At 50.8% G+C, this 13582-nt stretch overlaps 1 protein-coding gene across 2 annotated transcripts in view; it reads right to left on the bottom strand.

Annotated features, from left to right (window-relative positions):
• Positions 1-13582, bottom strand: part of SLIT3 (slit guidance ligand 3) — a 593232-nt gene that overhangs the window by 54781 nt on the left and 524869 nt on the right. For both annotated transcript variants that reach the window (XM_047091292.1, XM_047091299.1), the window contains exons 17-20: positions 11109-11252; positions 10495-10638; positions 7535-7698; positions 6299-6431 (exon numbers count right to left, since the gene is read on the bottom strand). In XM_047091292.1, the coding sequence (XP_046947248.1) occupies positions 6299-6431; positions 7535-7698; positions 10495-10638; positions 11109-11252 (585 nt within the window). The remainder of the gene's footprint in view (positions 1-6298; positions 6432-7534; positions 7699-10494; positions 10639-11108; positions 11253-13582) is intronic.

Below are 13582 nucleotides of genomic sequence, written 5' to 3'. Positions count from 1 at the left end.
AGCTTTGTGGTGCTGTTAAGTGCCCCACGAAGGACTTTCAAACCTGCTGAATGGTGAATGAGACTGGCAGCCACCTTCCAGGAGCCCCCACCATGGCCAGGGTTTCCACCAGGGGCCTGGGATGATGGTTGCAGCTCTGGAGTCAGGCAGCCGCCCAAGCTTGTATCCTAGCTCCACTAACTAACAGCTGTGTGACCTTGGGCAAGTCACTTAACCTCTCTGAGCTTGCATTTCACCTGCAAAAGGAGGCTCATCATCATCACCACCTTGAAGTGATTTTGAGGATTCAATGAGTCTCAGTGGAAAGCCCTTGAAGCACTGCTTGGCACAGTGGTGTTTAACGTGCTTTGAATACACACACACACACACACACACACACACACACACACCCCTCCATCCAATAATACATATGAATATTAGAAAACATATGATTCCCTTGCTGTCTATTCTCTATTCTTCTCCCAGAGTAATATTTCTAAAATGCGAATTGGACCACGTCACTTTCCTGCTTACAATTCTTCCTCGGCGTCCGTAGGGGATGAGGAGTCAGCCCTCACCATGGCCCGACAAGAACTGCACATCCCTCCTTGAGTTTTCAGTGAACACCAGTCTCTTTTCCATTCTGTTTGCTCCATCTCACAGTCTGCGTGGTTTCCCAACTTTACGATCTTTCCACCTTCGGGTCTTCATAGAACATTTTCTTTCTTTTTACTGCTTTCCATGTCCCACCCCCACCCGTTTCCCCTGGGAAACACTATTCTATCTGAAATGCCTAATTTACTGATTAGCTTTCTTATTGTCTTTCTCCCCCATTCTAAGTTTCTGACATCAGGGGGGTTTATCTGTCACATTAGCTGCTGTGCTCCCAGCTCCTATGACATTATCTGGCACAATAAACTCAGCGAACACCTGACTGAATGAAGAGGGCTCCCTCAGCTTGTGGCCTGTGCTCCAGCCTCTCCTCATCCCTCCCACAGATGGCCATGACTGCCTGATAGCCTAGAAGTGTCCTCTACTGAAGCCATCTGCCGAGGTCTTCTCTGGGCCAAGGCTTGTGCCAGGACTCCTAAGTGCTGATGTGCCCAGAGCCAGCTGCCCTCCAGCTGGCTGCAGGCAATTTCTGTCCCTCTCCCTGGGCCAAAGAAAGGCAAGAATACAGTCAGTGCCGGGCAGTTTCTCTAGAAAGTGCTCTTGGGAGCCTGCCTGGTGAGTGGGGGTGGGGGTGGGGGGTGGCAAGTGTGCAAAGAAAGCAGCAGCTGGCATTGCTAGAGAAGGTCCAGCTGTCAGGACCCACCCAGCCAGAACCATTGACAGGTACCTACGGCATCATGGCAGGGGTGCCGTTTTTGCCTTCTCCCCGCTTATGGGCAGATGGCAGGTTCCAAAGAGACCATGACTGTCTACTGCAAATCACCGACGAGCCAGGCCACTGGCCAGAGCACACAGGGACCCAGGCCTCTGCCAAAGGAAGAAAGTAGTTGAGTTGCTAAAGGACGGGCCTTGGGGTCAGACAGCCCTGGGCTCGAGCCTAATGCTCTGCTGCTCCTTGGCAGTGTGATCTTAACAAATCATTCAACCTTCCCAAGCCTCGGTTACTTCATGTGCAAAATGGGATTATCAATGCCTACTTTACAGGATTGCTGGGAGGATTAAATGAGATCACATAGGAGAAAAATCTAGCATAGCACCTGGCACCCAGTAAATGCTCTAGGAGTGCTGGCTGTGGTGGACTGCACTCACACAGGACATCTTCCCTTGCTTTCCTAAAGGCCAGCATGGGCAGAACTTCCTGGATTCTTCCCTATCCCAGAGCACATACTCTCCATTCCACTCCTTTGTGCTTGTCACCTCCTGCATTGCTCTGCCCCTTCTCTGGCATGCACCTCCATCGCCCTAGACTTGAGATGAGGAGAAAGCTTCATCTGAGCTGCCTGCTGTACCCCAAAGCCCCATCCTGATGATCTGGAGCTAACCAGTGCAGGGCCAGGTCCCACTGTCTCCATCAAGCAAAGCATTCTTATCATCACCTCCTGCCACACTCAATCTCACAGAGCTGTGTCTCAGCCTGTGCTCTGCTGGTCAAGCCCCAAACCCTTTCAAGTCTCCTATCAGTGCTGTGTGTGTGTGTGTGTGTGTGTGTGTGTGTGTGTGCATGTGCATGCACACACTGCCAGCCTGATGTCCTCAGACTGCGCATCCCAGCAGAAATCCCTTCTTCCAACAGCAGTGCCTGGGGGACACATGTCATCCTTCCCTCTCCTGTCCTTGGGATGTCAGTGGTGGGATAACAAATCCATGCTCACGGCCCTCAGACCAAAATCAGTTTCAAAATTTCCTCCATTCTCAAAATGGAGCCTGACATGGGGCTCGATCCCAGGACCCTGGGATCATGACCTGAGTTGAAATCAAGAGTTGGATGCTCAACCGACTAAGCCACCCAGGTGCCCTTGTAGGCTTGGTTTTGAATCAGGAACTTAGCAGATGTCTCTGTATTGTTTGCCTGCTAGTGTGTAAATTACCCGAGTGGTTCTTAAAGTGTTGTCTATTGGCCACTGGGGGTCCTTTAGACTTTTTCAGGGCTCTCTGAGGCTGGAACTACTTTTGTGATAAGATTAAAACATTTTTTTCCATTTTCATTGTGTGAGTAAAATTGCTGGCACCTCAGTAGGAATCAAGGCCATGGCACCATATGATATCAGTGGTCATTATGTTCTTCCCCCTCAAGCACATGACGGTAAGGGGAAAAAAAAGCCAGTTTCACGGAAGAATGCCCTCCATGAAGCAGTAAAAAAACTATTAATTGCATTAAATATCAACGCTTGAGCATACATCTTTTTTTTAATATTCTGTGTGGCAAAATGGGAGGCGTGCACAAAGCTTTTCTGCTTTGGTTGCCTTAAGAAAAAGATCTGGTGTCGCTGACTTACAAGCTGAATTAGCCTTTTTTTCCCCCCATAAAACACCATTGTTACTTAAAAGAATGACTAGCAAACAGGTTTTTCAGGGATAGGTATTTAGTAAGTAATTTCTCAAAAGTGAACAGAGTGAGTCTGTCACTTCAAGGAAAACAACGAACTAGTACTTACTGGCAATGATAAAAATTCAAGCTTGCTTCCAAGTGAAAATTAAAATTTTAGAAAACCCATATCGGCTACATTGAGCAGCATCCCTTTACTGAAAGACTTTTCTGCTGAGATTTCTGGTGATGCATGTTAATGGCTATGACATTTTGGATCCGACATTTTTGATACGGTATAATGCAATGTGTCAGCATCCGAAGATCTGTGTAACTCTGTGAACCAGTATTTACTAAAGGACCAGGGCACAGTGTTACAAGATCATGCACGGGGGCAGGGAAAGCTCCATTCAAAGCACAAGATAGACCCGTGGGTTGTAACAGAGTATAAAAAGTTCATTGATAAACTTTTAGGTTCCACACAGCAACTAGCCTGTAACACCATGCAGTTTTGGCATATTATCAAAGAAGAATCTCCACAATTATTTGGAATGGCTATTAAAATTCTCCCTTTTTCAACTATGTGTCTATGTGAAGCTGGATTTTCTTCTTGTACTTGACCCCAAACCCTGTCACAACAGAGTGAGTGCTGAAGTAGGAAATGAACACCCAGTTGCCTTCAACTAACATTTCTAAAAATGTCACTCTTCTCAGTTAAATGTCTTTTGGTTTGGTTTTCATAGAAGTATGCTTTTTTTTAATACAAACATATAATGTGTAAATTTTTATTTCTAAATGGATTAATAAACACATGTTTAAAAATATTTCTCAGTAGTAGTTTCCAATGTGCTATCAACAGATTTAAGCATGTGAACAAAAGTTCAATGAGAGTCCTCACTGCTTTTGAAAAACATAAAGGGGTCCTGAGACCCCAAAGATGAAGAGCTTCTGGGGTAGGGGGCTAGAGAAGGGGGTTGGGGTCAGACCAAAGTGCCTTCTGATCGTGACTCGGCTGCTTACCAGAGGTGAGGCTTGGGGGGTGACTTAGTTCTCACCACTGAGGTGAGTCAGGGGTACTGAGTGAGGGCCTAGCTCGGTGACAGCTTGAATGAGCAAAGGGGAGAGCTACAGGTCTCGGGCGGCCCTCCTCCCAAGGAGAGAGAAGGGCCAGGGGGTTGCAGACGGCTGGCAGGAGAACTGACTTCCCTCTGGTTCTCATTGCCTTGCTCACTAGTGCCTACGCTGAACTCCCACACCCTGCCCTTTGGAGAAATGCTATGAATCTTTGTTTTTACTTTTTCTTCTCAATGAATTAACCTTAATTTTGTTTTGTAAGTTGGCAGCTCTGCCTGAGACCACGGATGATGCCTGAGGGAGCTGGAAAGCCAGCACTGGATCCAAACACTGCATCTAGTCCTTGAAAGCAGAGGCCTCCAAGCCACTGTTTTCTGGGCCTGGCAGCTTTCACTTTCTCTGGCATCAATTTTCCTGCCTTCCCCTCCCTGGACACTCCTCCTCCCCTCCCTCTGGGAGGTGGTCTGGGCTCAGAGGTGAGGGCTGCCGTCCTTGGTGCACTTTGGAAACCAGTGTGGCCAAGGGAAGCACCATCATTTCCAAAGCAGGAAATCAGGTTTCCCCAAGCTCTGAAGTTTACTTATAATTACAGCCAATTATCTTTGTTATTTCAATCTCTGTGTCATGAACTTTGGGGAAAAGCCTCTGTGGGCCTGTTTTCATGGCATTTCCTTCTCTTTAGCACGTGTCACTTGGCATTCAACTGACCCAAGAAGGAGGCGAGGACCTGGGTCATTTTCGGCAGCCCCCACCCATCGGCACTGCTGGCTGGGGAAAGGGCTCGGAGCTCACTGCACTGAGTGGCGTTGCTCATGCAGACCTCCAGCAGCACGGCCAGGGCCCAAACGCGGGGCTGTTGTGGACTTTTTAGTGACTGCCAAGACTTCCTTCCTTCCCTGGGATCAGCAGTCCTGGTTGCAACCTCCCTGGGTGTCAGGAGATGGGGGAGCCACAACTCACACCCAGGAACCGACCCGCTCTTCTCAGACGGCGCCCTACTCAGCTTCCTCCCCAGCAAGCACGGGCAGTGCCAGACACACACTCCCTGCTGGTGTCTGGGATCCAGGGAGAGAGTACAAGCCTGAGATGTGAGTGGGTGATGGCATGAGTGTGTCTTCTCACTCAGGCAGCCTGGGTCCCGTCACATGTCACTCAGCTCTGCTTGCCCCAACCTGCAGCAACTGCCGTGGGGAGTGTGGGGCACCCCCCTCCCCTGCTCATTACCTTCTCCTCACCCTGTAGGTTTCAGCTCCAGCTTAATCTCCCCAGAGAAGCTTTCTCTGATTTCCACACCCAAGTGACGCCTCTCTAGTTTCGGGCGTCACTACCTTGTTCCTCTCTTGGAGCACTTTTCAAGGTTGTCATCTCACATGTGCTGCTGAGATGATGGAACAAATGTCCACCTTCCCCAGTGAACCATGGGCCCCACATGGGTGGGGGTCACACCTGTTTTGCTCACCATCGGCTCCCTGGTGTGAGCAGAGCGCCCGACACACAGGCACTCAATAAACACACGCTGAGTGAATGAATGAACGCACGCAAGAGTGAGTGTGGCTTGTGCTGGCTGTGCTCACCTGCTGTGGCCGGGCTGCTTCTGCACGTTCGAGAGAGGCCTCCCTGCCCAGGGACTGGCTGAGCTTTCCGGGGGGCAGAAATGCAGTTTTCTGCACCATAGGAAGAGCCCTTCAGGAAGGGAATGATCTGTCTTTTTTATTTAAGTGGGAGCTTCTGGGGCAGGAACAACCCTGAGGAATTAGTGTTAGGAGCTTGGGCTCTGGAGTCAGATGGCTCCTGGCTGGAGCACGAACAGGATACAGAACTAAGATGACGTCTGCAACATGGGTAGCTTTAAGGTAGAAAACGATCATATTGGTGGAAGAGCTCAGTAAGCCACAGTGCCAGCTGGGCAGTGTTTTTACGATGATCCTGTGCCATTTCTGGTGTCAGACTGAGAGACTGCTGGGGAATCTAGAAGGTGGAGTCAGAGCAGGGGGCCTGGGGTGATCTAGAAGACGAGACAGGAACCCTCCCGCTTGCATTCTGGAGGGCTAGGTTCTGGTCACCTGCCAGGCAGAGGCACTGGGGAGGAGTTACTCCTGTTCCCAAGTCCACGCTGCTGCCCGACCCACCCTTGGCCGAGGCCCTGCTGCCATCTTGCTGGGACCCCCTCAAAGAGGGGCATCCCAGGCAGTCTTGCTTGAGACACTGGGGACAGAGCTGCTGGTGGGGGGAATCTAAGGGTGCTCAGTGGGGGGTGGCAGTACTCACAGTTCAGTCACGTCCTTGGGGATGCCTCTGGGTAGGGTGTGTAGCCCCCTGTCGCTGCACCGCACCACTGTCTCCACGCAGGTGCACTGCTCAGGGCAGAGTGGGCCCAGCTGGCAGCTACTCTCGTCATTGCCTGCGGAGAGCCCCAGAGTGAGCAGGGCGGGAGACAAACCTCTCTGCAGAGGCAGGTGAGCAAGGCCAGGCGCCAGGCACCGCGCCATCTTCAGGGAAGGGAAGCCCTCCATTTTGAGCCAGAACCAGGAACAAGGAGCCTGCTGGTCTCACCCACGGTTAAAGGGAAAAGAATGTGTGCTTGGGTTGGGGAATAGGGTCACCTGTCTTCTACCACATTCAACATAAAATTAAGGCTCAAAAAAACCCCCAACAAACAAACCAAACCAAAACTTGACCAGCCAGAGTATTAGGCAGGAAAGAGGTCATGGTTAACTGAATCAGGAATAATTCAACCTTACTGAAGGAGAGGTCTGGGGGAGGGGGAGAGCCTGGTCTCCTTCCTTCCTCTTTCTCCTCCCTTTCTCACTCCTTCCATTGCCATAATCCCTCTGGAATGGTAAATGTGTCCCCAGCCCCCATTATACCTTAACCTCAGTTAATCTACAAACCTGTTAATTTGTCTCCAGATAACCTATAGTTGACCCAAGTACTGGCTTGAATTTATGCAAATATGCCCTTTGGAATCCTGACACTCAAAGCCTTGGATCTCCAGGTATTCATAACTCCCTAGCCAGTGACAGAAAATTTCCAGGAGCCCATGTTGAAGTCTGATACTCGGAGCCTCATCACGATGCAGACAGGAAAACTGAGGGCCTGGGCTCCCAGGCACAGCTGTGTAGGTTACATACTGCACAAGGGTGCCTCATCATTCAAGGGGCACTAATCTCACTGACATGATAGATTAGGATACTGAGTACAACAGCGTTCTCATAGATAGTCATAAGTCATCTTGTTTTAACAAAATCAGTATATTACAACACATTTCTGATTGACAGAAGTAAAATGTCTTTAGAAAGAGGCTCCTTTTCTTAATTTGTAAGAAGGAGCCATATGGCTAGCAGCAGACCTGCAGAGGCCTTCAGAGCCACAGATGCATGCCTGAGGGCAAGTGAGATCTCAGGGGGTCCTGACCTTCAGTCCCCTGCTGCACCTCCCCTCTCTGGTGTCCTTCTTGCCTTCCCTGGCACTACCCCTCCTGCACCCCGCCCCCAGCCTTCTCACCTTCACAGGTGAAGTCCTGGATGGCCACATCCTGGATGGGTATCTCCTTGAGGAAGAAAGGCTTTTGGCACCGGGGGTTCCCGCTTACGATCCGCCTCTTCCTCAGCCACTTGCCCAGCCAGGCCAGGTGGCAGTTGCAGTTGAAGGGGTTGGACAGGAGGTTTCTGAGAGGAAAGAAGGGCTCTCTGAGTGGTCAGCACCCCCACCCCCCACCCCCGTGGGAGTGGGACTTGGGATCCAGGTCTGCAAGCCTGGGGCCCAGCTCTCCAGGCAGGCCGGCTCTGGGTTCTGATAAAGGAGGAAGGAGATCTGGGGAAGGAAGTGCAGACTCTTCTAAGATCCAGATGCAGTCTTTGCAAGGGCCTTGTTCCGGACCTCCACACACAGACCCAACCTCGGTCTCCTGACACGCCCTCCCTTCCTCCCTGCGCTCGGGCTGCTGGCTGTCTTCAATCCCTCGGCAGGATTCTCTTACACTTAGCACCTCCACACCGCTGCCCCCTCTCCTGGCATAAATCTCTCTGTGTTGGCCTGGCTTCATTCCTGGCTCAGATGGCCCCTCCCCTAAAAGGAAATGAGGAGTCCTGCCTGTCCCAGTCTTCTCCCCCAGTTGTCTGCTGCCTGCACAGAACCCACAGGCAATGTTTGCCTCCCTCCTTAGACTCTCAGCTCTCCCAGGTGGGGGTCAGCCCTGTCTGTCTGCCCGATGTCTCCAGGATCCCGCATGGCACCAGCATGGTCTCTTTACGGGTACCTATGGAATGCAGTGAGTGGACTGGTGGAGGACTCGGGGAGGGCAGTTGTCAGGCTGTGAGTGTTGCCCAGAGGACTGCAACCGGGCTAAGCAATTCATAAAGCTGTTCTCCCATGCAGATTTGTCACAGCAGCCCAGGGGAGGAGGTAACATTATTCTCATTTCACACATGAGGAAAATAAAGCTTAGGGAGGTGACACAAGAGGCCAGACAGCCCTGAGTGGCTGCGGTCTGACAGGACAATTAAGAGCTTGGGAGTCAGACATCCCAGGTTTGAATCCTGGCGCTGATGTTCAGCAGCTGCGTGAAGTCAGGCAAGTTTCCTCTCATGTCGAAGCTGGTTTCCTTAATGCTTTGTGACTCTACCTCTCTTGACATCTTTTGTGTCCTTGGATTCCCAGTTTGGAGGCAAACAGGAGGAGTAAAAAGAAGGCTAAAATAAACCAACCTGCTGGTGCTAGTTCCTAACCCACAGTCCCCGGTCTGGCTGTCACTCATTCATTCAATGCATCAGTTTATTCGCCAGTTATATAATGGGCATTTACTTAGTGCCAGGCACAGATAGAGACACTGAGGATATAGCAGTGCACAGAAAAGCTGCACATCCCTGTCCTGGAACCTACATTCCAGCTGATGGGAGGCAGACAGTGCACAATCAACAACACAAAGGTCAGTTGTAATAGTATATTGGGAATGGTCAGTGCTATGGAAAAGGTTCAGGAGAGCAGGGCTGAGGAACTGGGGGTGATGGCACAGGAGGAGAGTGGGGCGAGGCGATGGACACTTAAGCAAAGAATGGATGGTGGGGAGGGAGACCAGGGGAAGGCCATTTCAGGTAGCGGGAGTGGGTCCGGGGTGCGGTGGATGGGGCGGGCAGTAGGGAGGCTGGTGGGGCTGGCCTGGAGGGAGCTTTGGAGGGACTGGATGGTGTGGGCTTTTTAGGACCCTACAATTTGGCTTTTATTCCCAGTGAGGCAGGTGTATGGGAACATAATGGGCAGCAATACAAATGCAGCAAAAGCCTTTCTCTTCTGACTTCCAGAGTCACTGGGGAAGGAAAGAGTGAATGGACCAGCACCTGAGGTTAAAGGAGCCACACAGAAGTACTAGGAACAACCATAAAGGCTAACGTGTTCAGGCCCCTGCTGTGTGTTTTACAAATATTAGCAGATTCGATCCTCATAACAATCCTACCAGACAGATTTTACCGAAGGAACAACTGAAACACTGAGAGGTGAAGTAACTTTTCTAAGGTCACGTAGCTAATAGGAGGTAAAGCCAGGATTTGAGCCCAGGAGCTTTGGCTCTAGAGCCCACCACTTTATCACTATTCTAAACAGCCCCTTTTACCAATACAGTAGTAAACTCAATTCAATGAATGACCTGGGCAGGAGCACTCATTAGGTGTCCTGAGAGCTAGAGTCTAATTCTGGTTCTGGTATACATTTAAGCAGCCAGAGGCATCATTTAAAAATCCCTGTCAGGTCATGTCACTGGCCTGCTTAAAACCTTCCGTGGCTTCCTGACATGCATTGGATGAAGATAAAAGTAGTCCACGGCAGGCCTGTAGCCTGGTCTCCCAGAGAGAGCAGGGCAGGGGCAGAGAGAGAGAATCCCAGGCAGGCTCCATGCTGCTAGCACAGAGCCTGACACGAGGCTCAAACTCACGAGCCATGAGATCATGATCTGAGCTGAAACCAAGAGTTGTATGCTTAACCAACTGAGCCACCCAGGCGCCCCATATCTCACCCTCTCTTACTCTGTGCTCTGGACCATGTTGGACTTTTCTCAGTCTTGTACATTTGCTCTGCAACAACCTACCACAGGGCCTTTGCACACGTTCTTTCCATGGAAGAAAAGCACTTTCCATGGAAGCACTTCCCACTTTCTTGAACAAGTTAACTCCTACCCACCTTCCAGAACACAGCTCTAGTGTTCCTTGACAAAGCCTGTGTTGGGTTTTCATATCACTGTGGACCTCCCTTCTGTGTCAATTTACTATTCTGTGAGCTCCAGGAAGGAGGGACCATGTCTGTGAATCCTTAGCACCTAGATGGTGCCTGGCACATGGAGGGCGCCTAGCAAATGGTTATTAAGTTGAAAGATGGGTAAATAACCTTGGCCAAAGATAGTAGGGAGCTGCCAGGGAAGAGGTCTGCAGGAGAGGGGCCCAGAGTCAGTGTGCAGTGGGCACAGGGGGACTTACATGGTGGATAGGGAGACAAGTGTGGTGAAGGCTCCAGGGGTGATGGTGGTGATCCGATTGTCATAGAGGGACAGCAGCCTCACTGAACTCAGGCCAGCAAAGGTGTCATTGCTGACACAGTTGATCAGGTTACTCCTCAGCATCCTGCAAGAAGAGGGGTGGAGATGAGGGGAGCACAGGCATTATCTTCTCCCCACCACAGAGCCACAATGTGTGTGTGTGTGTGTGTGTGTGTGTGTGTGTGTGTGCGCGCCTGTATGTACATGCTTATTTGTGTATGTGCTTATGTGCATACTGTGTATCGTTATGCATATGTGTGTATGTGTTTATGTGGGTAAACGTGCATGTGCCTCTATCAGCATGTTTCCAGTACGAATCTATATATGTGTACAGCTTAGGGCAAGTATCTTTCGGTGTGTGTGTTGAGAGTGCTAAGTTCTTTCCCATCAAGGGTTGGGAAATGTATAGCGCCTCTCTGGCTCCAGGAAGAAAGGCACTCAACAGGTCAGGACAGACCCGGGCCCAGGAGCTGCCCGGCAGCCTTTGTAATCCCCCTCTGATGCCCTTGCCCTCCCATCCCCTTCTGGGACTTGGCCCAGGCCCTGGGCACTCACAAGGTCTTGAGGCTGCTGAGGCCGCGGAACATGCGCCCATGCACCGTTTCCAGCTGGTTCCCGGTCAGCATCAGCTCCTGCACGTTTGCCGCTCCATCAAAGGCACCCTCTCTCACCTCCTTGATCTTATTGTTGCTCAGGTTTCTAGAAGGAGGGGACAGAGTGGGGCAGGGTGCAGGAAGGCAATCGTCAGCCCTGCGGCCAGTGGGGACTCTCAGGCACCTCTGGACAAGGACTGGATGGTGGGGCTTCCTGAGGTTTGGTCTTCAGCACCTGCAGCCGTGGAGCAGGGACCCCAATCCACACAGGTGGGGTTGCTGCGTGAAATGGGCCGTGTGGAGCTTAAAGTCTTTTCAGGGTGTTCCTCTTCCCTGGGGATGAGCAGATTTAAAATGGTGCTTCTAAAACTGATTTTCTCCCTTCAACAGAAGCTCTAGCCAAGCGGTGCTTCTCAAGTGGGGGGCAGGACAAAAACACAAAATGTGCCCTCAGTGGGGGTGGGACATCTGCAGAACTTCCAGCTCTACAGTTGAAATCCTCGATGTAAATGGATACCTTCTGGTTACTACTTTTTCAGCATTGATTATGTATTAGGTTCCGTGTGAGGGGTTAGGACTACGGATTCACATCGAATAATGCCTTAAAATAATACCTCTCAGAGGAATATTAATGTATATTATCATTGTCTCAGTTTATGGATGAGGAACTGAAGTTCAGAGAGTTTATTAAGTAACTTGCCCAAAGTCACGTGCTGATAGAAAAGAGATTGGGTCCCCGCTTTCTGGTGCATAAAAAGTCCTCCAGGGAGCTGCCTCTTTCTCGAGTGAATGTTCCTTTGGTGATATGGATACTCACACCCATCCTTACTGCTTTGCAGAATTCAGAGCTTGGGGTACTGGATTTTCTTACAGTCCTAGCAACCTTGGTCCTATCAAGTCTTGGGACTGCCCCTTCTGAGTCTGCCCCTGAGCTCTGAAAAATGGTCTTTCCCTCAGATGTCTGATCACCACATGCCAGGCCTCATGAGAGATCCTGCAGGGCCGCTGATGCTGGGAGTCCCTCCGGGCTCTTCCTGGCAGGGGGTCTCCATGGACCACCCAAAATGGTCAGGCCTGAAATGCATTCCGGGCAGGATGGATGGAGTGGAAAGTGATGGTGTTTACACAAACTGGGGGAAGAATCCAGTCTCTGGAGCAAATGCCTGGCACAGGGAATAGTGTTTTGTGAACAGTGACATCTGCAGGTGCAGAAGAAGCCTACTAACCCACTAAGCACACTGATGTGGTTGGGACCGAGGGCTCACCGGAAATGAACAAGCTGGTGCATTTTACGGCTGGGAATACTGAGGCCCAGACAGGTAGGGATGTGGCTCCAGGTCCCGGAGTAGCACCCTGAGCTCCTGGTACTTGTGTTTCTCTCCTGCACCGGTCTCACGCAGCTCTGGGCTCACCCATGGCAACCCCAGGGGATGAAGCCTCCCTCATCAGCTGGCTCCGAGCAAGTGATGGAACTGGGCACCCGTGGGCTTGACACCAGCCCCTTGCCTTCTTTCCAGGCAGGGACTGGTCCCGCAAGGCATGGCAGTGCTCACACCTGTGCACAGGTGCAGAAGAAACAGCTGGTGCTCTGACTGCTCCCTTGGTGCTCCTGTCATAGCCCTGCTCTCCTCCCACTTTCTGCCCTGCCTGGGAACCAGGAGCAATACTCCTCAGCATCCTTCCCCCAAGGTCTGAGAGAGCTGGGAGACTCTAACTGGATTTCTGCTCTGTACCCTTGACTGGCTCTCCTTAAATTCGGCCTGTTTTCTTATAAATCCTGGTAGTCCTGGTCCAGGATAACCCAGGAATGGAGGTAATGCACTGGGGAGACTGCAAATTACCCCCAAATTAGACATGGGAGGAGAGATAAAGGCTCTCCCAGCAGCTATAACTCATCTGAATGCCAGAGGAGCGGGAGTTTGCTCCAGAGAGTTAGGCTCCTTGGGGAATTAAAGTACACAGGACGGGCAATGAAGATGAGTTAAAGCAGCCATGAAGGGGGAGGGCTCCCATTTCCTGACATCTGTTTCTTTAAATGAACAAAATTAACATCACATTACTGTAAGGTTTGTGAATTGGATTTCCTCAGGCTGGGAGAAGGGAAAACATAAGGAGAGCACAAAAGGAGGGGATAGAATTTTCCAGAAGACCAGGCTGCTGTTGTCTCTCCATTCATCAAAGCACTGCTCAAACCTATAGGCAGCTTGAGGCAAGCACTCCATACACAAAACAAGGACATCAGGGTTTTGTAGGAACTCTGTCTTACTCTCAGAGCAGGATCTTCCTGAAGACACCCCAGATCCCAGGAACCCCAGGATGTAAAACCAGGACCACTCAGGAGGCCTCTCTCCATTTTTGTCTCCACCAATGGACCTGAAGGAATATGGCTACATCATGGCTTTGACTCTGATGTGGATGGGATATTACACTTGAAAG

The sequence above is a fragment of the Lynx rufus genome, unplaced genomic scaffold, assembly GCF_022079265.1.
Source record: "Lynx rufus isolate CCGP_SWC_20201006 ecotype Redwood Valley unplaced genomic scaffold, mLynRuf1.p SCAF_1, whole genome shotgun sequence".
NCBI lineage: Eukaryota > Metazoa > Chordata > Mammalia > Carnivora > Felidae > Lynx > Lynx rufus.
Note: the sequence above shows the minus strand (reverse complement) of the source record. Positions and strands in the feature narration are given on the sequence as shown.